Here is a 21,112-nt window from a genome sequence, read left to right on the forward strand (position 1 = left end):
CTGCAGTGTGAGAGCAAATTGCGCTAATGGGGTGATCTAGTATTATAAGGTCATTAAGATAAGGCCTGATTATTTAAGAACTTGTGTGTGAGGAGCAGGATTTTGAACTCTGGATTTAACAGGAAGTCCATGAAGGGAAGCCAAAGCAGGAGAAATCTGCTCTCTTTCTAGTCCCTGTCAGTATTCTTGCTGCAGCATTTTGGATTAGCTGAAGGCTTTTCAGGGAGTTTTTAGGACTTCCTGATAATAATGAATTACAGTCATCCAGCCTGGAAGTAATAAATGCATGAACTCGTTTTTCAGCGTCATTCTGAGACTGTTATGAAATGGCTTTGTGCAGGCTGGAAAAGGACCCAAGGTGCAGACACTGAGGCAAAACTTGGACTCAAAACAGCTTTAATGCTAAACTCAAATGTAACATAACTGGATATATCAAAACAAACTTACCTGGGCCAACTCACAGCATGGCAAAAGGGTAGATCACAACACAGAGAAATACAGGGCTTAAATACACAGAGGGAGCAATCAGGGAATGGGTAACAGGAGGGAAACACAGCTGGGGCAAATCAGGCCTAACAAGACAAAGGAAGCAAAACCAGACGCATTTACATGACACAGACTTTCAAAGTAAAACAGGAAACATAACACAGAGACGCGAACTTGACAAGGGAATACAGCTGACAGGGGAGACAGCAACTAGAGAACACAGAGATGTAAACCATAAGGCAGAACTCAAAGAAACCAAAGACTAGAAATGATAAATAATATAATAAACTCAAAACCATGGGTCAACGACCCAGGCATCCTAACAGAGACAGGATATTTCTAATTTTAGAGATGTTGCACAAATGGAAGAAAGCAGTCTTACATATTTGTTTAATATGTCCGTTGAAAGACATATTCTGGTCAAAAATGACTCCAATGTTCCTCACACTGTTACTGGAGGCCAAGGTAATGCCATCCAGAGTAAGAATCTGCTTAGATACCATATTTCTAAGATTTTCAGGGCCGAGTACAATAACCTTTGTTTGATCTGAATTAAGAAGCAGAAAGTTAGCGGCCATCCAGGTCTTTATGTCTTTAAGACATTCCTGCAGTTTAACTAATTGGTGTGTGTTATCTGGCTTCATGGATAGATAAAGTTGGGTTTCATCAGCATAGCAGTGAAAATGTATGCTATGTCTTCTGATGATGCTGCCTAAGGGAAGCATGTATAATGTAAACAGAATTGGTCCTAGCACTGAACCCCATAGAACTCCATATTTAACCTCAGTGTGTGAAGACGACTCTCCATTCACGTGAACAAATTGGAGTCTATTAGTCTATTGACCTCCTGACCCAGTATTCAAGGTTCAAGGTTCTTTATTTGTCACATGCATAGTTATACAAGTATAACACACAGTGAAATGTAGCCTGACACGCTCCTCGACATGTGCAAATATTTGGGGGGGGGGGGTGTAGAGGAAGAACATTAAAAAAAAAAAAAAAAACACCCAGCACGCCCCTGCGGGCGGTTTATCCTTCAAGCTCGGGTCCTCTACCAGAGGCCTGGGAGCTTGAGGGTCCTGCGCAGTATCTTAGCTGTTCCCAGGACTGCGCTCTTCTGGACAGAGATCTCCGATGTTGTTCCTGGGATCTGCTGGAGCCACTCGCCTAGCTTGGGAGTCACCGCACCTAGTGCTCCGATTACCACGGGGACCACCGTTACCTTCACCCTCCACATCCTCTCGAGCTCTTCTCTGAGCCCTTGGTATTTCTCCAGCTTCTCGTGTTCCTTCTTCCTGATATTGCTGTCATTCGGAACCGCTACATCGATCACTACGGCCATCTTCTTCTGTTTGTCTACCACCACTATGTCCGGTTGGTTAGCCACCACCATTTTGTCCGTCTGTATCTGGAAGTCCCACAGGATCTTAGCTCGGTCATTCTCCACCACCCTTGGGGGCATCTCCCATTTTGACCTCGGGACTTCCAGGTTATACTCGGCACAGATGTTCCTGTACACTATGCCGGCCACTTGGTTATGGCGTTCCAAGTATGCCTTGCCTGCTAGCATCTTGCACCCTGCTGTTATGTGCTGGATTGTCTCTGGGGCATCTTTACACAGCCTGCACCTGGGGTCTTGCCTGGTGTGATAGACCCCAGCCTCTATGGATCTTGTGCTCAGAGCTTGTTCTTGTGCTGCCATGATTAGTGCCTCTGTGCTGTCTTTCAGTCCAGCTTTGTCCAGCCACTGGTAGGATTTCTGGATATCAGCCACCTCCTCTATCTGCCGGTGGTACATACCGTGCAGGGGCTTGTCCTTCCATGATGGTTCCTCGTCTCCCTCCTCTTTCTTGGGTTTCTGCTGCCTGAGGTATTCACTGAGCACTCGGTCAGTTGGGGTCATCTTCCTAATGTATTCTTGGATGTTCGTTGTCTCATCCTGGACTGTGGTGCTGACACTCACCAGTCCCCGGCCCCCTTCCTTCCGCTTAGCGTACAGCCTCAGGGTGCTGGATTTGGGGTGAAACCCTCCATGCATGGTAAGGAGCTTTCTTGTCTTTATGTCAGTGGCTTCTATCTCCTCCTTTGGCCAGCCTATTACCCCAGCAGGGTACCTGATCATGGGCAGGGCGTACGTGTTGATGGCCCGGATCTTGTTCTTACCATTCAGCTGACTCCTCAGGACTTGCCTGACCCTCTGCAGGTACTTGGTGGTTGCAGCTTTTCTAGCGGCCTCTTCATGGTTCCCATTCGCCTGTGGGATCCCCAAGTACTTGTAACTGTCCTCTATGTCTGCAATGTTGCCTTCTGGTAGTTCAATCCCCTCAGTTCTGACTACCTTCCCTCTCTTTGTTACCATCCGACTACACTTCTCCAGTCCGAACGACATTCCAATGTCATTGCTGTATAGCCTGGTAGTGTGGATCAGTGAATCGATGTCTCGTTCACTCTTGGCATACAGCTTGATGTCATCCATGTACAGGAGGTGGCTGACAACTGCTCCGTTCCGTAGTCGGTATCCGTAGCCAGTCTTGTTAATGATCTCACTGAGGGGGTTCAGGCCTATGCAGAACAGCAGTGGGGACAGAGCATCTCCTTGGTAGATCCCGCACTTGATGGTGACTTGTGCTATGGGCTTGGAGTTGGCCTCTAGTGTTGTACGCCACATCCCCATTGAGTTCCTGATGAAGGCTCTTAGGGTCCCATTGATCTTGTACAATTCTAGGCATTCCAGTATCCAGCTGTGGGGCATTGAGTCATAGGCCTTCTTGTAATCAATCCAGGCAGTGCACAGGTTGGTCAGTCTGGTCTTGCAGTCTCGGCTGATTGTTCTGTCTACCAGTAGCTGGTGTTTTGCGCCTCTGGTATTCTTGCCAATTCCTTTCTGTGTCCCGCTCATGTATTGACCCATGTGCCTGTTCATCTTAGCCGATATGATGCCTGACAGGAGCTTCCATGTAGTACTGAGGCAGGTTATTGGTCGGTAGTTGGAGGGGACCGGTCCCTTCTTGGGGTCCTTGGGGATCAGGACCGTCCGGCCTTCAGTTAGCCATTCCGGGTGTCTCTCGTTAACTAGCAGCTGGTTCATTTGTGCTGCCAGACGCTCGTGGAGTGCAGTCAGCTTCTTCAGCCAGTAGGCGTGAACCATGTCGGGCCCTGGTGCTGTCCAACTCTTCATACTGGAGACCCTTTCTTGGATATCTGCCACTGTGATGGTTACTGGACCCTGTTCAGGGAGGTCGCTGTGGTCAGCCCTCAGATCCTCTAGCCACTGAGCATTGCCGTTATGGGTTGCATCCTTCTCCCATATGCTCTTCCAGTATTGCTCCGTCTCCAGCCTTGGTGGTGCTGTTCTCTTATTGTTCCCTTGCCACTGAGAGTACACCTTTGCTGGTTCTGTGGAGAACAGCTGGTTTATTCTCCTGCCTTCTATCTCTCTGGTGTACCTCCTCAAGCGGCTGGCCAAGGCTGTGAGTCTTTGCTTGGCAGTTTCCAAGGCCTCAGGTATGGACAGCTTGCTGTATTTCTTAGGCACCTTATTTGTCGCACCTTTCTGCAACTCCGTTAGTTGGCTAACCTCCCTCCGTGCTACTTTGATCTTGCCCTCTAGCCTCCTTCTCCATGGAGGGTACTGCCCCTTGTCGCTGTTCAACTTGTAGCCAAGCATCTCACTGATCACTGCTGCCGTATTGTAGATCAGCTTGTTAGTGTCGGTAATCGTGGTTGTAGGTATTGCCCGTAGTGCTGCATTAACATCATCTAGCAGACCTTCTGAGGGAACTTCACGTAATCTTGGTAACCGGCTACGCGGGATCCAGGTTTCAAGCTTGGCCATGATCCTATTTTTCAGGTCAGTTCCTCTCGCACTCAACGATCCTTCTCCTATCGCACTTGGGGCTATGTACCCTATCTCGGGTGGGGGTGATGATATCTCCCCCCTGACCTGGCGTCCTGACTCCTCCTTGCCGTAGCATTTGTGTTGTACCTCGTCAATCTCTAGCTGTGAGAGCAGTCCCTTCTTTCGAATGTTGGAACACTGAGCTACTAGTTGTTTCGCCGTCATTGTGGATGTTGGGTATCGAAGAATCCATAGGTCCCTCATCCTATTCATGTAGCCCCTTCCGCCGGGGTTACTTGCATAGTAGCATTCCAACAACGCCCTGTTTTCGTCTCTTGCCCACCGATGCCTTCTTGTTCCAGTAGCCCACTTTTCGTCAGGGTGCCCTGGTTCCTCAACACCTGACGCGGACCTTGTTGATCCGGGCGACGTCCGAGCCGGCATGCCTTCATATTTATCTGTCTCGCTCATGTCTGCGGTAGGCTTGCTTAGCATAGGGGGTCTAGCCTTAGGACCCTTACTGGATACAGACGCCCCAGGCAGGAATCGAACTTGCGATCCTCTGTTCCAAAGGCGTGTAGTCTAACCACTACGCTATCCAGCGTAGTGGTTAGACTACGCTGGATAGATATATATATATATATATATATATATATATACAGTATATACACTGGGTGAATGTGCAGTAGTAGCAGCAAGCAGGTGAATTCTGTACATTAATATGAATAGACATCTGACTATTTTACAGGATAGACAATATAAATATATTTAAAATTAAAGGAATTTGGAATGTACATTGTGCCTTGGTTTAGAGTGTCTGGAAGAGAGTCCTGTCTCAGTCAATTATAGATGATGTGAGAGGGCGGGTGTGTGTGTTTAGGGCACGGATGGCTTGGGGATAGAAGCTCCTCTTGAGTCTCTCTGTCCTTGCCCGGATGATGCGGAACCTTCTACCAGATTGCAGAAGTTGGAACAGTTTGTTGCCAGGATGGGACGGGTCCTTCAGTATCTGCGCTGCTCTAGTCCGGCATCTCCTGGTGTAGGTGTCCTGAAGCGGGGGGAGAGCAATCCTGCAGCAGCGTTCTGCTGTACGGATCACTCTCTGGAGAGCTTTTTGGTCCTTCACACAGCTGTTCCCGAACCACGATGTCATGTTCTGTGTGAGGATGCTCTCCACAGCGCCTGTATAGAAAATCCTGAGGATCTTTGGAGAGACCCTGAACTTCCTCAGTTGTCGTAGGTGATACAGGCGCTGCCTAGCCTTTTTGGTCTGGACCTGAATGTATGAACCTTCCAGATGCCTCAGGTCATCTGGATCCGTTTTTTTATCAGTTCCCAGAGTCAGAACCAGACACAGAGAAGCTGCATTCAGCTTTTATGCTCCATATATCTGGAACAAACTCCCAGAAAGCCTCAGATCAGCTGAAACACTCAGTTTATTTAAATCCAGGTTGAAGACTCACCTATTCTCAGCTCCATTTGAATAAAGCACCAAATCCACACTTTTAAGCTTAAATTTCAAAACTTATATTTTAACTACTGATTTTATCTAGTGTTCTGATTTTATCTACTGTTTTTTAACCAATTTTAAATCATGCTGTTTTTGTTTTTTAATTTCTCTTTAAAGCACTTTGAATCACCTTGTTGTTTAATTGTACTATATAAATAAACTTGCCTTCCCTATTGTTGCTGTATAAATAACATTGAATTGAATCAATCAAATCCACAAATCAAATCAATCATATGCAACTGGAAATCTGCAATTTCAACAAAGATCAGTATATCAATAGAAATCATTACCATCCAATATCTCCTAACATATTCTGAAATCTTTTTTCCTTGATCACAAATACTTGAGTCAAGATGAATATGTGGCTCTTTATATCTGTATTGATAAAAAGAGCCACTATAATGCTAATCTATGTTAAGATTACAAGGATGCACACTTACAAGTCCTCTCTTTCAAATCCTTCTGTGCTGCCATTTTAAGTATAAAGACTGCCGCTTCCTGATAGCACATCTCTGAAGAGTCTTCTTACAGCAGTTGTGCCAGCAAGTGAAATATAAAATAAAAAAATAAGAATTGTTCTTTCTTTAACAACACTAATTTACTCATATGTTCCCATACATATCTGTTTTAATCTGTCATTTAATCACAGGAGAAGCCAATGTAAATTGTAGAGAGTTGTCTCTTCTGCCATGATCTGATAGAGTAGCAGCATTAGAGCCAGGGATTAAAAAAGTTCAACATGCATAAAGGTACCTGGTACTGGGGACAAAAAGGAGTTAGATCCCGTTCAATCGTCTGCAAGACAAGCTCACTAATATTAAGTCCTGGCATACATGGTATCCATAGAGACCTGTGAATCTCAGCTAAACGCTCATATTATCCATTTCTACCATTTCTACAACCACCAAACACAAACACAAAAGCAGTTACACCATTTCATGAAATGTCAGTAAACAAACACAGTGGAGCCTCATCAGCATGGAGCCTCAGCTAACCAATAAAACAATACATGGTTTTGAAAAGAAAGCTCTTACAGATTCCAGAACTGCAAGCTTCGTCACACTCTGACCAAAAATCAACGAACCAGCCGCAAAATCAGACCACAATATTTTTACGATCAATAATCAGTAACGTTATAATCGGACTTTGCTTGTTGTTTCCAATGTTTAAACATCTATATGGGACTACAGAATGTTTCCTTCTCCCACAATGCCTTGGAGATGTTTACTATTTTTAAAAAATATATAATTTTCTGCCCAGTTACAGACATTTGATTGGACCAGGGCGAGGTCACGCATTTTTCTTTGGCCTTGCAACTTCTGATTGGTGGGACTGACGTGAACATGGCCATATTACTGTGATTTTATTAGCTCAAACAATTAAAAAGAGATGTCAATCAACACAAATCGGACAATAGAAGCCGAAGTTACAGCCCCTCTGAATTTAGAGGGAAACCTTTTTAGGTATGTAAATAAAGTTAAATCATTTCTGTTCAATACCTAAGAAATTTCTACTCACAAAAGGTAACAAAATGTGCCAAATACCTGGCTTTCTATTCCTTTAAAGTGCTGTAATTTTTCACTGTTTTACTTCAGAAGTATTCATCTTTGCACAGATAATGTTAATACGTTGATTACTGTCTTGATGCATGCTCAAACATCCAGGTAAATGTTACGTTCTGTGAGGCTGTGGGAGTGTGTGGGTGGGGTGTTTGCCCACTCTCCCCGCCTCCACCCCTCTTGCCACTCCTACCCCTCTCTGTCTCTCTCACTCTCCTCTCTCCCCAGGACACAGCTGCTGCTGATTAGCCTCGTTTGCCACCTGACTCCAGTCAGCAATCATCCTCTGAGGCTATTTAAACTGGGGATGAGCTGTGAGCAGGGTGGCTTTTTCCTCGGTGGCTCTACGCGGTTCTGTGCTAGATTTTGGACAGACAGCCTCTTTCTGACCAGTGAGCAGACGGGCTTGTGGGCCCTGAGAGTGTCTCCCCGTGGTGGGGAGTAGGGTAGGAAGTGTGGGAAGTGCCTCCTTTTTTATTGTGTTTGTTTGGTAGTCCTCCTGCCTTTCGTGGCTGCGAGCGTTTTCTTTGTTTCTTTGGCGTTATTGGTAAGACGGCGTTGCCGGCCCTTTAAGTTAATGTTAACCTGTACCATTTTGTAATAAAGTTTTATTGATGCAGAACAACTGTTTGTTTTCCTTTTTCATTCTGATTCCGGACTCATTTGTTACTGGTCCCCTCTCTCACATGCCTAGACCCCTTCGGGGTAAGTAATTCTTGATTCTATGGCTTACTGTTTATATGAACAGGGCGTACATTTAAGACCAATTTTCTGTATGATCAACATGGCCATCTCAAATTTTCTGGCTTCGATGCTCAACCCGTTGGTAGGCAGCTCTGAACACATCCAGAACAACTTGTCGAGAAAGTGAGAGATGCCATTATGGAGGCAGATGAAACAATGGTCTTGTACAATGTTACACCTCTTACTTCACTTGGGTTCCAGTCACTGAAGAATAGGTAGTTCATAACTTGTACATGGAAGAAGTGGAAAAGAGATCTTTGTTATCCTATCCTGGAACACCACCAAGTCATTGGTTCAGGTATGTGGATGACACCTAGCTGAAAATCAAATCTCAGGATGTACCACAAGTAATGGATCACATTAACTCAGTGGATTAACACATCAAATTCACCAGGGAGGATATGAGTGATAAAATGTTTCTCCCATTGAAAATGCTACGTCCAGAAGAACTTAATCAACCTTTTGGGATTTACTTATCTGGATGATCGAGCATGCATCAAGACATGCAAATAGCAGTTTTTCCCATAAAAAAAAAAAGTAACCAATCTACTGCATTGACCTGTATGCACATGTTCAAAGGTGAACTCTTTTGATATCATTGTACACAGCATTTTTTGGAGTGATTTGTTCTCCACATCACCCTCAAAAACACTATGCAAAAAGAAAAGTTTGTACATTAAGACACTATGGAGGGGGCTGTCTTACACCATAAGGTAGTGGTAGACTTTATTTAATTGTAGGAAAAATGAATGGAGAAGTCTACCTGGACAGTTGTTCAAAAGAATCTGAAGAAAAGACAAGTGTGGATTTTCAGGCAAGACAATAATTCCAATCACAGAGGATAGAAAACTTTCAATTGGATTGAGAGAAATAAACCAATTATGAGCCCTCTGGTAACCTGATTTGTTTTGTATTCCCAAAGCGAGAGCTGTGTTTGCATTCTTGACACAAAGCTGAAGTTGTTCCCAGAGAAGGTTAAACTCTGCCTGGGCTGACCTTTGTCACTGATTCTGTTGGTGGTTTTCATGGATTAAATGGTGTCTGGTTTGTGAACCTTGGGGTCTCATCTTTGGCAAATGACATGGTACTTCAGGCTTCTTAAGGCCATGACCTTCAGTGTGTACTAGAGTGGTTTGCAGCTGAGTGTGAAGCAGCTGTGATTAGAGTTAGCTCCTCTAGGTCTATGGTACTGTGCAGAGCTCTGTCATCTGAGGGGTGCTTGAAAGAGAGACACTGCTCCACCACATCAAAATGACCAGCATGCCTACTGGGTGCCTCCCTGAGCATATTCCACTGACTGGGATCTCTCTGGGGAAGATCTAGAGCTTGTTGGAGAGACTAAGATAAAGTGTTTATTACCTAATTTCAGTCTTTACATATTTTAGACTGTTTTTAAACATAGAAAATAGTGTGAAATAAAATCCAGCAAAACAAAACAAAAATTATAATACTAGAACATTTAAAAGGTAAAAGTGATACTTAAATTAACAGTGGAATAGTAAGGCAGCTCGTATTTTTCTCATTTGACAATTTTATTCACTGTGTACAAAACCCCAAACATTAGTTCCTCTATACTTTAAAGCAAGGAAACTGAGAAATTTCATTTAGAAATTGATTTAATTTTTGCAGATTAATATATTGGTTTTTTTTAAGTTTTCATAAGATAAACAGTGATTAAAATAATAATTAATTAAATTAATAATTACAATAATACTGAAACGACTGATTGAACATCTTTAAGTGCATAATCATAATCTTGCCATTAGGCTTTGCAAAAAACGTTGGTTTCTCAGATTTTTTTTTTAGATATGTGGATGGGGCAGGGCCTGCCGGTAGGCGGGCGGGAGGCGCGCGAAAGGGAGAGGCGCGAAGGAGAGGCGCGAAAGAAGAGGCGGGTGGGGGAGGGTCACAATAGCTTTGGATCGCAGTCATGGAGGTAGCCATCTGAGAGCAGCAGCGCATGGAGCAGCTTTAAAGGTATGAAAAGTAGCTTAAGACATTTAGTTTGTTATTGCCATGCCTTTAGGTTTCTGCTGAAAAGGAAATTACACGACAAAAAGAAATGTCAGTATTTTCTGTCTGAATGTAAGAAAGTTATTTCAAGATGAATGTTGATATTGGTTAGCTAGCTAGGTGTACCCTTGATAAAACTCAAATGAGCTAACATTGAAATCAGAGTACGTACTAAAATGTACGGGGGAATGATAACAAGACAATTTTCTCTAGATCGCTGATTTTTGCTGTCTTGTGAACAGCATTCCCGTGGTGACATTTATTTGTTAGCTGTTTTCGAGGTGGCCTCGACACCAGCCTGAGTTCTTTTTTTTTTTTTTTTTTTTTTTTTTTCTTGACACCAGCCTGAGTTCGAGTCCTTTGCCCAGTGTCTTCCCCCCTCTCTTTCTGCCCCGCTTTCCTGACATTCTTTACTGAGTCAATCGAATAAAACAGAAAAAAGCCAAGAAAAAGTACAAATGTTAAATTTCAGTGTAATCTTTAATGTAATCATGAGAGTTGATAGTGTGCTTTAGTAATTAACAAATATTTTAAATAATTTATCAAATATTTATATTTTATTATAAGCATTTAAGAAAAGGCATACTGTATTTTAATTTGGAGTTGGTGAACACAGGGAATAATTAGGTATTTAAATCTCTTTTTACAGAAAAGAAATCTTGCATTTGATATTATGATGGAAACATCAGGTAGAAGAAGAAAAAGAGTTAATCCTCAACACGATGCAGAACACTATATTAAACTGAAAACTGACAAGACTGGTCTAACAGAGCAATTCATCAGCCCATGCAAAGGTATAGTGTCATTTGTGCATTTTGATAATTACAGCACGCATAAACAGTAACACTTTGCTCCTGTATGCAAATTAGACATTCAGTACTGATAACCTTGCTCATGTCATTTGCATTTATCAAGCGTTTATGTTATAGTTTTTTAATAGGCTGTGTAAAGAAGAGTAACTTTATTCATAAGTTTTAAAATGTCTTACAATTGGTGGAAACATTTTTTTTTAAACTAGAGCAATATTTTCTTCTTTTAAAGGTCGTGGTGTAATTGCCTCGCAGTTTTTCAAACAGGGGGAATTTGTTCTTGAGTACCGTGGAGAACTTTGCAAAGCAGATCCTTATCTTGAAAAAAACAAGTTCAATGATACGGTGGAAGTATTCTTATTTGATTTCAAATGGAAAGGAACCTCTTGGTGGTAAGACAATATTTCATGTTACAGTGTATTTTGGATCTATGCTATACTTAATACACTACTACAAATATCTATTATTTATGTAACATGCCACACAGTATGTTGATTTACTCCACTGTTGATACTTTTTTTTCTTCAAGCATTGATGCTTCTGTTGAAGACAAGTCATTAGGAAGGCTTGTGAATGATGACCACCGAAGGCCTAGCTGTAAGATGAAAACAGTTGAAGTTGAAGGAAGGCCACATCTTTGCCTGTTTGCCTTACGTGACATTGACCCAGGAGAAGAAATAACTTATGACTACGGGAAAGCCGACTGGCCTTGGCGCAAGATGGTAAACTATTGCATTGCACTATTGCTGCACATGATGTCAAATAAGTCTAACTATAATTGATTTTGGCCCAAAGATATCACATAAACAGCTTAGATTTTAAACCTCTTCAAGTTTTTCTTAAACCTCTTCAGAACATGGTGTTGTTATTTTTGAGTTGAAATACAAAGTATGTTTTGTATTTCGATAAGATAATAGTATTTAATATCAGTGAATATACTGGTATGGTGGGGTGTGGTCTGTGGGGCCGCTGCATTGGCTCATCACGCTGTCCTTGCATTAAAGCCTGTACTGGGTCCTTACTGACTTGTTGTTGTCATTTTGTACAGGACACCACTGAAGAGCTGCTTCTGTGTTTGTTTATTGAGACGACAACCAGAAATAAAAATGTTGAGGGGTGGGGAGTAGGGCTCTAGCCACCTTGTCGGTCTTTTTATTCTGGTTGTTGTCTCAACACACACAGCTTTTCAGGAGTGTCCTGCACATAATATGTTCTCATCACTCTGGACATGAGCCTTGTGTTTGCTCTGAGCAGTGAGGGGGAGGGGCAGTCGTTACACTCCCAGTGGCACATCAACAGAGCTGGAGGGAGAGAGAGAGAGAGATCCTTCTTATTGGATTCAAGTGCACATTTGAGTTCTGTGAGAATAGTTTGCAGCCTTGTCTTACTAGTCATTTCTACACAGACGCCATGAAATGCACAGACGCGGGCACGCACAACACGAAGCACATGGTCAATTTAGGGGAGGCTTAGGTTAAAGCAGAGTGTATTTGTGTTAGAAACGTCCCCAAAAGTTACAAGTGTGAGACCTAATGATGACTGTAGTTGGTGATGTTTTGGTAGTTGTAAGTGAAGTCATGTCTCTGTTTTCAGGATAAGTCCACTCTAGAGATCAGCAACCAAACCGGTGATCCTGAACACTGCATTCAGGTAAGTGTTATGTTCTCATCAGTATCTAATGAGTATCTAATGAGTGGCCTTAGTTCAGTTTGCCATTTACTGTCCTCACTTAGGTTAAAGCAGAGTGTATTTGATCCCCTCTATGGTGTGGTGTATAGTAAAGGAGATTCACATGTGTACTACCTCCTGTTACCCTTGTACCATTTTGGGCCCCATTGACTTCCATTATAATCACATATTTTCCATATACTGTAATCCTGACATGTGATAAGGCTTTTCTCGTGGATACCTAATGGATCTAAGCCTCTGCCTTCAAAATAAAGGAAAAATAGGTTTTGGATCAAATGAGCACAATATTAGGCACAGCACCACCATAGACACTCAGTGGTTTTGAATGCAGGACATGGTTATCTTACCTTGCAAAATACATGGTAACAAAACGGCTAATCACCATAAAATAGTCTTGATGTAGTGGAACTGATATAAGAGAGTGGTGTGAATGTGATTGAGAATATATATATACTGTGTGTGTGTGTGTGTGTGTGTGTGTCGGTGGCAAACAAAACGGCCCGTAGAGCCGCCTCCTTGAAGTGAACAACGGCAGCCTGCCCCGTGTTTTTTTTTCCTTTCTCTAAATCTCTCTAAATGTTTTTTTTTTTTTTTTTGCTTCACTCTGGACATGAGGCTTGTGTTTGCTCTGAGCAGTGAGGGGGAGGGGCAGTCGTTACACTCCCAGTGGCACATCAACAGAGCTGGAGGGAGAGAGAGAGAGATCCTTCTTATTGGATTCAAGTGCACATTTGAGTTCTGTGAGAATAGTTTGCAGCCTTGTCTTACTAGTCATTTCTACACAGACGCCATGAAATGCACAGACGCGGGCACGCACAACACGAAGCACATGGTCAATTTAGGGGAGGCTTAGGTTAAAGCAGAGTGTATTTGTGTTAGAAACGTCCCCAAAAGTTACAAGTGTGAGACATAATGATGACTGTTGTTGGTGATGTTTTTGTAGTTGTAAGTGAAGTCATGTCTCTGTTTTCAGGATAAGTCTACTCTAGAGATCAGCAACCAAACCGGTGATCTTGAACTCTGCATTCAGGTAAGTGTTATGTTCTCATCAGTATCTAATGAGTGGCCTTAGTTCAGTTTGCCATTTACTGTCCTCACTTAGGTTAAAGCAGAGTGTATTTGTGTTAGAACCGTCCCCAAAAGTTATAAGTGTGAGGCCTAATGATGACCGTAGTTGGTGATGTTTTTGTAGTTGTTAGTATGGGTGGGTTTTAATAATCGATTCATTGATTAAAATCGATTCAGGTTTGGATAATGTGATATCGATTCATTAAAATCCGGAATCGATTTTTCTTTTTTTATATAAATGTATTTTGCCCAAAATCCTTCTCCTTCTTATTGGATTCAAGTGCACATTTGAGTTCTGTGAGAACAGTTTGCAGCCTTGTCTTACTAGTCATTTCTACACAGACGCCATGAAATGCACAGACGCGGGCACGCACAACACGAAGCACATGGTCAATTTAGGGGAGGCTTAGGTTAAAGCAGAGTGTATTTGTGTTAGAACCGTCCCCAAAAGTTACAAGTGTGAGACCTAATGATGACTGTAGTTGGTGATGTTTTTGTAGTTGTAAGTGAAGTCATGTCTCTGTTTTTAGGATAAGTCTACTCTAGAGATCAGCAACCAAACCGGTGATCTTGAACTCTGCATTCAGGTAAGTGTTATGTTCTCATCAGTATCTAATGAGTATCTAATGAGTGGCCTTAGTTCAGTTTGCCATTTACTGTCCTCACTTAGGTTAAAGCAGAGTGTATTTGATCCCCTCTATGGTGTGGTGTATAGTAAAGGAGATTCACATGTGTACTACCTCCTGTTACCCTTGTACCATTTTGGGCCCCATTGACTTCCATTATAATCACATATTTTCCATATACTGTAATCCTGACATGTGATAAGGCTTTTCTCGTGGATACCTAATGGATCTAAGCCTCTGCCTTCAAAATAAAGGAAAAATAGGTTTTGGATCAAATGAGCACAATATTAGGCACAGCACCACCATAGACACTCAGTGGTTTTGAATGCAGGACATGGTTATCTTACCTTGCAAAATACATGGTAACAAAACGGCTAATCACCATAAAATAGTCTTGATGTAGTGGAACTGATATAAGAGAGTGGTGTGAATGTGATTGAGAATATATATATATATATATATATATACTGTGTGTGTGTGTGTGTGTCGGTGGCAAACAAAATGGCCCGTTAGCCGCCTCCTTGAAGTGAACAACGGCAGCCTGCCCCGTGTTTTTTTTTTTTCCTTTCTCTAAATCTCTCTAAATGTTTTTTTTTTTTTTTTTTGCTTCACTCTGGACATGAGGCTTGTGTTTGCTCTGAGCAGTGAGGGGGAGGGGCAGTCGTTACACTCCCAGTGGCACATCAACAGAGCTGGAGGGAGAGAGAGAGAGATCCTTCTTATTGGATTCAAGTGCACATTTGAGTTCTGTGAGAACAGTTTGCAGCCTTGTCTTACTAGTCATTTCTACACAGACGCCATGAAATGCACAGACGCGGGCACGCACAACACGAAGCACATGGTCAATTTAGGGGAGGCTTAGGTTAAAGCAGAGTGTATTTGTGTTAGAAACGTCCCCAAAAGTTACAAGTGTGAGACCTAATGATGACTGTTGTTGGTGATGTTTTTGTAGTTGTAAGTGAAGTCATGTCTCTGTTTTTAGGATAAGTCTACTCTAGAGATCAGCAACCAAACCGGTGATCTTGAACTCTGCATTCAGGTAAGTGTTATGTTCTCATCAGTATCTAATGAGTATCTAATGAGTGGCCTTAGTTCAGTTTGCCATTTACTGTCCTCACTTAGGTTAAAGCAGAGTGTATTTGATCCCCTCTATGGTGTGGTGTATAGTAAAGGAGATTCACATGTGTACTACCTCCTGTTACCCTTGTACCATTTTGGGCCCCATTGACTTCCATTATAATCACATATTTTCCATATACTGTAATCCTGACATGTGATAAGGCTTTTCTCGTGGATACCTAATGGATCTAAGCCTCTGCCTTCAAAATAAAGGAAAAATAGGTTTTGGATCAAATGAGCACAATATTAGGCACAGCACCACCATAGACACTCAGTGGTTTTGAATGCAGGACATGGTTATCTTACCTTGCAAAATACATGGTAACAAAACGGCTAATCACCATAAAATAGTCTTGATGTAGTGGAACTGATATAAGAGAGTGGTGTGAATGTGATTGAGAATATATATATATATATACTGTGTGTGTGTGTGTGTGTGTGTGTCGGTGGCAAACAAAACGGCCCGTAGAGCCGCCTCCTTGAAGTGAACAACGGCAGCCTGCCCCGTGTTTTTTTTTTTTTTTCCTTTCTCTAAATCTCTCTAAATGTTTTTTTTTTTTTTTTTTTGCTTCACTCTGGACATGAGGCTTGTGTTTGCTCTGAGCAGTGAGGGGGAGGGGCAGTCGTTACACTCCCAGTGGCACATCAACAGAGCTGGAGGGAGAGAGAGAGAGATCCTTCTTATTGGATTCAAGTGCACATTTGAGTTCTGTGAGAATAGTTTGCAGCCTTGTCTTACTAGTCATTTCTACACAGACGCCATGAAATGCACAGACGCGGGCACGCACAACACGAAGCACATGGTCAATTTAGGGGAGGCTTAGGTTAAAGCAGAGTGTATTTGTGTTAGAAACGTCCCCAAAAGTTACAAGTGTGAGACCTAATGATGACTGTAGTTGGTGATGTTTTTGTAGTTGTAAGCTAAGTCATGTCTCTGTTTTTAGGATAAGTCTACTCTAGAGATCAGCAACCAAACCGGTGATCTTGAACACTGCATTCAGGTAAGTGTTATGTTCTCATCAGTATCTAATGAGTGGCCTTAGTTCAGTTTGCCATTTACTGTCCTCACTTAGGTTAAAGCAGAGTGTATTTGTGTTAGAACCGTCCCCAAAAGTTATAAGTGTGAGGCCTAATGATGACTGTAGTTGGTGATGTTTTTGTTGTTGTTGTTGTTAGTATAGGTGGGTTTTAATAATCGATTCATTGATTAAAATCGATTCAGGTTTGGATAATGTGATATCGATTCATTAAAATCCGGAATCGATTTTTCTTTTTTTATATAAATGTATTTTGCCCAAAATCCTTCTCCTTCTTATTGGATTCAAGTGCACATTTGAGTTCTGTGAGAACAGTTTGCAGCCTTGTCTTACTAGTCATTTCTACACAGACGCCATGAAATGCACAGACGCGGGCACGCACAACACGAAGCACATGGTCAATTTAGGGGAGGCTTAGGTTAAAGCAGAGTGTATTTGTGTTAGAAACGTCCCCAAAAGTTACAAGTGTGAGACCTAATGATGACTGTAGTTGGTGATGTTTTTGTAGTTGTAAGTGAAGTCATGTCTCTGTTTTTAGGATAAGTCTACTCTAGAGATCAGCAACCAAACCGGTGATCTTGAACACTGCATTCAGGTAAGTGTTATGTTCTCATCAGTATCTAATGAGTGGCCTTAGTTCAGTTTGCCATTTACTGTCCTCACTTAGGTTAAAGCAGAGTGTATTTGATCCCCTCTATGGTGTGGTGTATAGTAAAGGAGATTCACATGTGTACTACCTCCTGTTACCCTTGTACCATTTTGGGCCCCATTGACTCCCATTATAATCACATATTTTCCATATACTGTAATCCTGACATGTGATAAGGCTTTTCTCGTGGATACCTAATGGATCTAAGCCTCTGCCTTCAAAATAAAGGAAAAATAGGTTTTGGATCAAATGAGCACAATATTAGGCACAGCACCACCATAGACACTCAGTGGTTTTGAATGCAGGACATGGTTATCTTACCTTGCAAAATACATGGTAACAAAACGGCTAATCACCATAAAATAGTCTTGATGTAGTGGAACTGATATAAGAGAGTGGTGTGAATGTGATTGAGAATATATATATATATACTGTGTGTGTGTGTGTGTGTGTGTGTGTCGGTGGCAAACAAAACGGCCCGTAGAGCCGCCTCCTTGAAGTGAACAACGGCAGCCTGCCCCGTGTTTTTTTTTCCTTTCTCTAAATCTCTCTAAATGTTTTTTTTTTTTTTTTTTTTGCTTCACTCTGGACATGAGACTTGTGTTTGCTCTGAGCAGTGAGGGGGAGGGGCAGTCGTTACACTCCCAGTGGCACATCAACAGAGCTGGAGGGAGAGAGAGAGAGATCCTTCTTATTGGATTCAAGTGCACATTTGAGTTCTGTGAGAATAGTTTGCAGCCTTGTCTTACTAGTCATTTCTACACAGACGCCATGAAATGCACAGACGCGGGCACGCACAACACGAAGCACACGGTCAATTTAGGGGAGGCTTAGGTTAAAGCAGAGTGTATTTGTGTTAGAAACGTCCCCAAAAGTTACAAGTGTGAGACCTAATGATGACTGTAGTTGGTGATGTTTTTGTAGTTGTAAGTGAAGTCATGTCTCTGTTTTTAGGATAAGTCTACTCTAGAGATCAGCAACCAAACCGGTGATCTTGAACACTGCATTCAGGTAAGTGTTATGTTCTCATCAGTATCTAATGAGTGGCCTTAGTTCAGTTTGCCATTTACTGTCCTCACTTAGGTTAAAGCAGAGTGTATTTGTGTTAGAAACGTCCCCAAAAGTTACAAGTGTGAGACCTAATGATGACTGTAGTTGGTGATGTTTTTGTAGTTGTAAGTGAAGTCATGTCTCTGTTTTTAGGATAAGTCTACTCTAGAGATCAGCAACCAAACCGGTGATCTTGAACACTGCATTCAGGTAAGTGTTATGTTCTCATCAGTATCTAATGAGTATCTAATGAGTGGCCTTAGTTCAGTTTGCCATTTACTGTCCTCACTTAGGTTAAAGCAGAGTGTATTTGATCCCCTCTATGGTGTGGTGTATAGTAAAGGAGATTCACATGTGTACTACCTCCTGTTACCCTTGTACCATTTTGGGCCCCATTGACTTCCATTATAATCACATATTTTCCATATACTGTAATCCTGACATGTGATAAGGCTTTTCTCGTGGATACCTAATGGATCTAAGCCTCTGCCTTCAAAATAAAGGAAAAATAGGTTTTGGATCAAATGAGCACAATATTAGGCACAGCACCACCATAGACACTCAGTGGTTTTGAATGCAGGACATGGTTATCTTACCTTGCAAAATACATGGTAACAAAACGGCTAATCACCATAAAATAGTCTTGATGTAGTGGAACTGATATAAGAGAGTGGTGTGAATGTGATTGAGAATATATATATATATATATATATATATATATATATACTGTGTGTGTGTGTGTGTGTGTCGGTGGCAAACAAAACGGCCCGTAGAGCCGCCTCCTTGAAGTGAACAACGGCAGCCTGCCCCGTGATTTTTTTTTCCTTTCTCTAAATCTCTCTAAATGTTTTTTTTTTTTTTTTTTTTGCTTCACTCTGGACATGAGACTTGTGTTTGCTCTGAGCAGTGAGGGGGAGGGGCAGTCGTTACACTCCCAGTGGCACATCAACAGAGCTGGAGGGAGAGAGAGAGAGATCCTTCTTATTGGATTCAAGTGCACATTTGAGTTCTGTGAGAATAGTTTGCAGCCTTGTCTTACTAGTCATTTCTACACAGACGCCATGAAATGCACAGACGCGGGCACGCACAACACGAAGCACACGGTCAATTTAGGGGAGGCTTAGGTTAAAGCAGAGTGTATTTGTGTTAGAAACGTCCCCAAAAGTTACAAGTGTGAGACCTAATGATGACTGTTGTTGGTGATGTTTTTGTAGTTGTAAGTGAAGTCATGTCTCTGTTTTTAGGATAAGTCTACTCTAGAGATCAGCAACCAAACCGGTGATCTTGAACACTGCATTCAGGTAAGTGTTATGTTCTCATCAGTATCTAATGAGTGGCCTTAGTTCAGTTTGCCATTTACTGTCCTCACTTAGGTTAAAGCAGAGTGTATTTGATCCCCTCTATGGTGTGGTGTATAGTAAAGGAGATTCACATGTGTACTACCTCCTGTTACCCTTGTACCATTTTGGGCCCCATTGACTTCCATTATAATCACATATTTTCCATATACTGTAATCCTGACATGTGATAAGGCTTTTCTCGTGGATACCTAATGGATCTAAGCCTCTGCCTTCAAAATAAAGGAAAAATAGGTTTTGGATCAAATGAGCACAATATTAGGCACAGCACCACCATAGACACTCAGTGGTTTTGAATGCAGGACATGGTTATCTTACCTTGCAAAATACATGGTAACAAAACGGCTAATCACCATAAAATAGTCTTGATGTAGTGGAACTGATATAAGAGAGTGGTGTGAATGTGATTGAGAATATATATATATATACTGTGTGTGTGTGTGTGTGTGTCGGTGGCAAACAAAACGGCCCGTAGAGCCGCCTCCTTGAAGTGAACAACGGCAGCCTGCCCCGTGTTTTTTTTTTTTTTCCTTTCTCTAAATCTCTCTAAATGTTTTTTTTTTTTTTTTGCTTCACTCTGGACATGAGGCTTGTGTTTGCTCTGAGCAGTGAGGGGGAGGGGCAGTCGTTACACTCCCAGTGGCACATCAACAGAGCTGGAGGGAGAGAGAGAGAGATCCTTCTTATTGGATTCAAGTGCACATTTGAGTTCTGTGAGAACAGTTTGCAGCCTTGTCTTACTAGTCATTTCTACACAGACGCCATGAAATGCACAGACGCGGGCACGCACAACACGAAGCACATGGTCAATTTAGAGGAGGCTTAGGTTAAAGCAGAGTGTATTTGTGTTAGAAACGTCCCCAAAAGTTACAAGTGTGAGACCTAATGATGACTGTAGTTGGTGATGTTTTTGTAGTTGTAAGTGAAGTCATGTCTCTGTTTTTAGGATAAGTCTACTCTAGAGATCAGCAACCAAACCGGTGATCTTGAACACTGCATTCAGGTAAGTGTTATGTTCTCATCAGTATCTAATGAGTGGCCTTAGTTCAGTTTGCCATTTACTGTCCTCACTTAGGTTAAAGCAGAGTGTATTTGTGTTAGAACCGTCCCCAAAAGTTATAAGTGTGAGGCCTAATGATGACCGTAGTTGGTGATGTTTTTGTAGTTGTTAGTATAGGTGGGTTTTAATAATCGATTCATTGATTAAAATCGATTCAGGTTTGGATAATGTGATATCGATTCATTAAAATCCGGAATCGATTTTTCTTTTTTTATATAAATGTATTTTGCCCAAAATCCTTCTCCTTCTTATTGGATTCAAGTGCACATTTGAGTTCTGTGAGAACAGTTTGCAGCCTTGTCTTACTAGTCATTTCTACACAGACGCCATGAAATGCACAGACGCGGGCACGCACAACACGAAGCACATGGTCAATTTAGAGGAGGCTTAGGTTAAAGCAGAGTGTATTTGTGTTAGAAACGTCCCCAAAAGTTACAAGTGTGAGACCTAATGATGACTGTTGTTGGTGATTTTTTTGTAGTTGTAAGTGAAGTCAT

General features: G+C 42.0%; 2 protein-coding genes across 2 annotated transcripts in view; one reads left to right on the forward strand and one right to left on the reverse strand.

The window, feature by feature from the left end:
• The window catches only part of LOC146611507 (MAM domain-containing glycosylphosphatidylinositol anchor protein 2-like), a 183,055-nt gene that overhangs the window by 94,121 nt on the left and 67,822 nt on the right, over nt 1-21,112 (reverse strand). The window lies entirely within an intron of this gene.
• Nucleotides 10,827-16,504, forward strand: LOC146611508 (histone-lysine N-methyltransferase set-1-like). The gene is made up of 5 exons (XM_085342876.1): nt 10,827-10,944; nt 11,192-11,351; nt 11,489-11,681; nt 12,553-12,609; nt 16,406-16,504. Exons 1-5 carry the CDS (start codon nt 10,827-10,829, stop codon nt 16,502-16,504), a joined length of 627 nt encoding a protein of 208 aa, XP_085199002.1.

Source organism: Diplotaxodon limnothrissa, linkage group LG19 (genome assembly GCF_057381915.1).
Source record: "Diplotaxodon limnothrissa isolate DT_005_m linkage group LG19, D_limnothrissa_male_GT1.1, whole genome shotgun sequence".
Taxonomy (NCBI): domain Eukaryota; kingdom Metazoa; phylum Chordata; class Actinopteri; order Cichliformes; family Cichlidae; genus Diplotaxodon; species Diplotaxodon limnothrissa.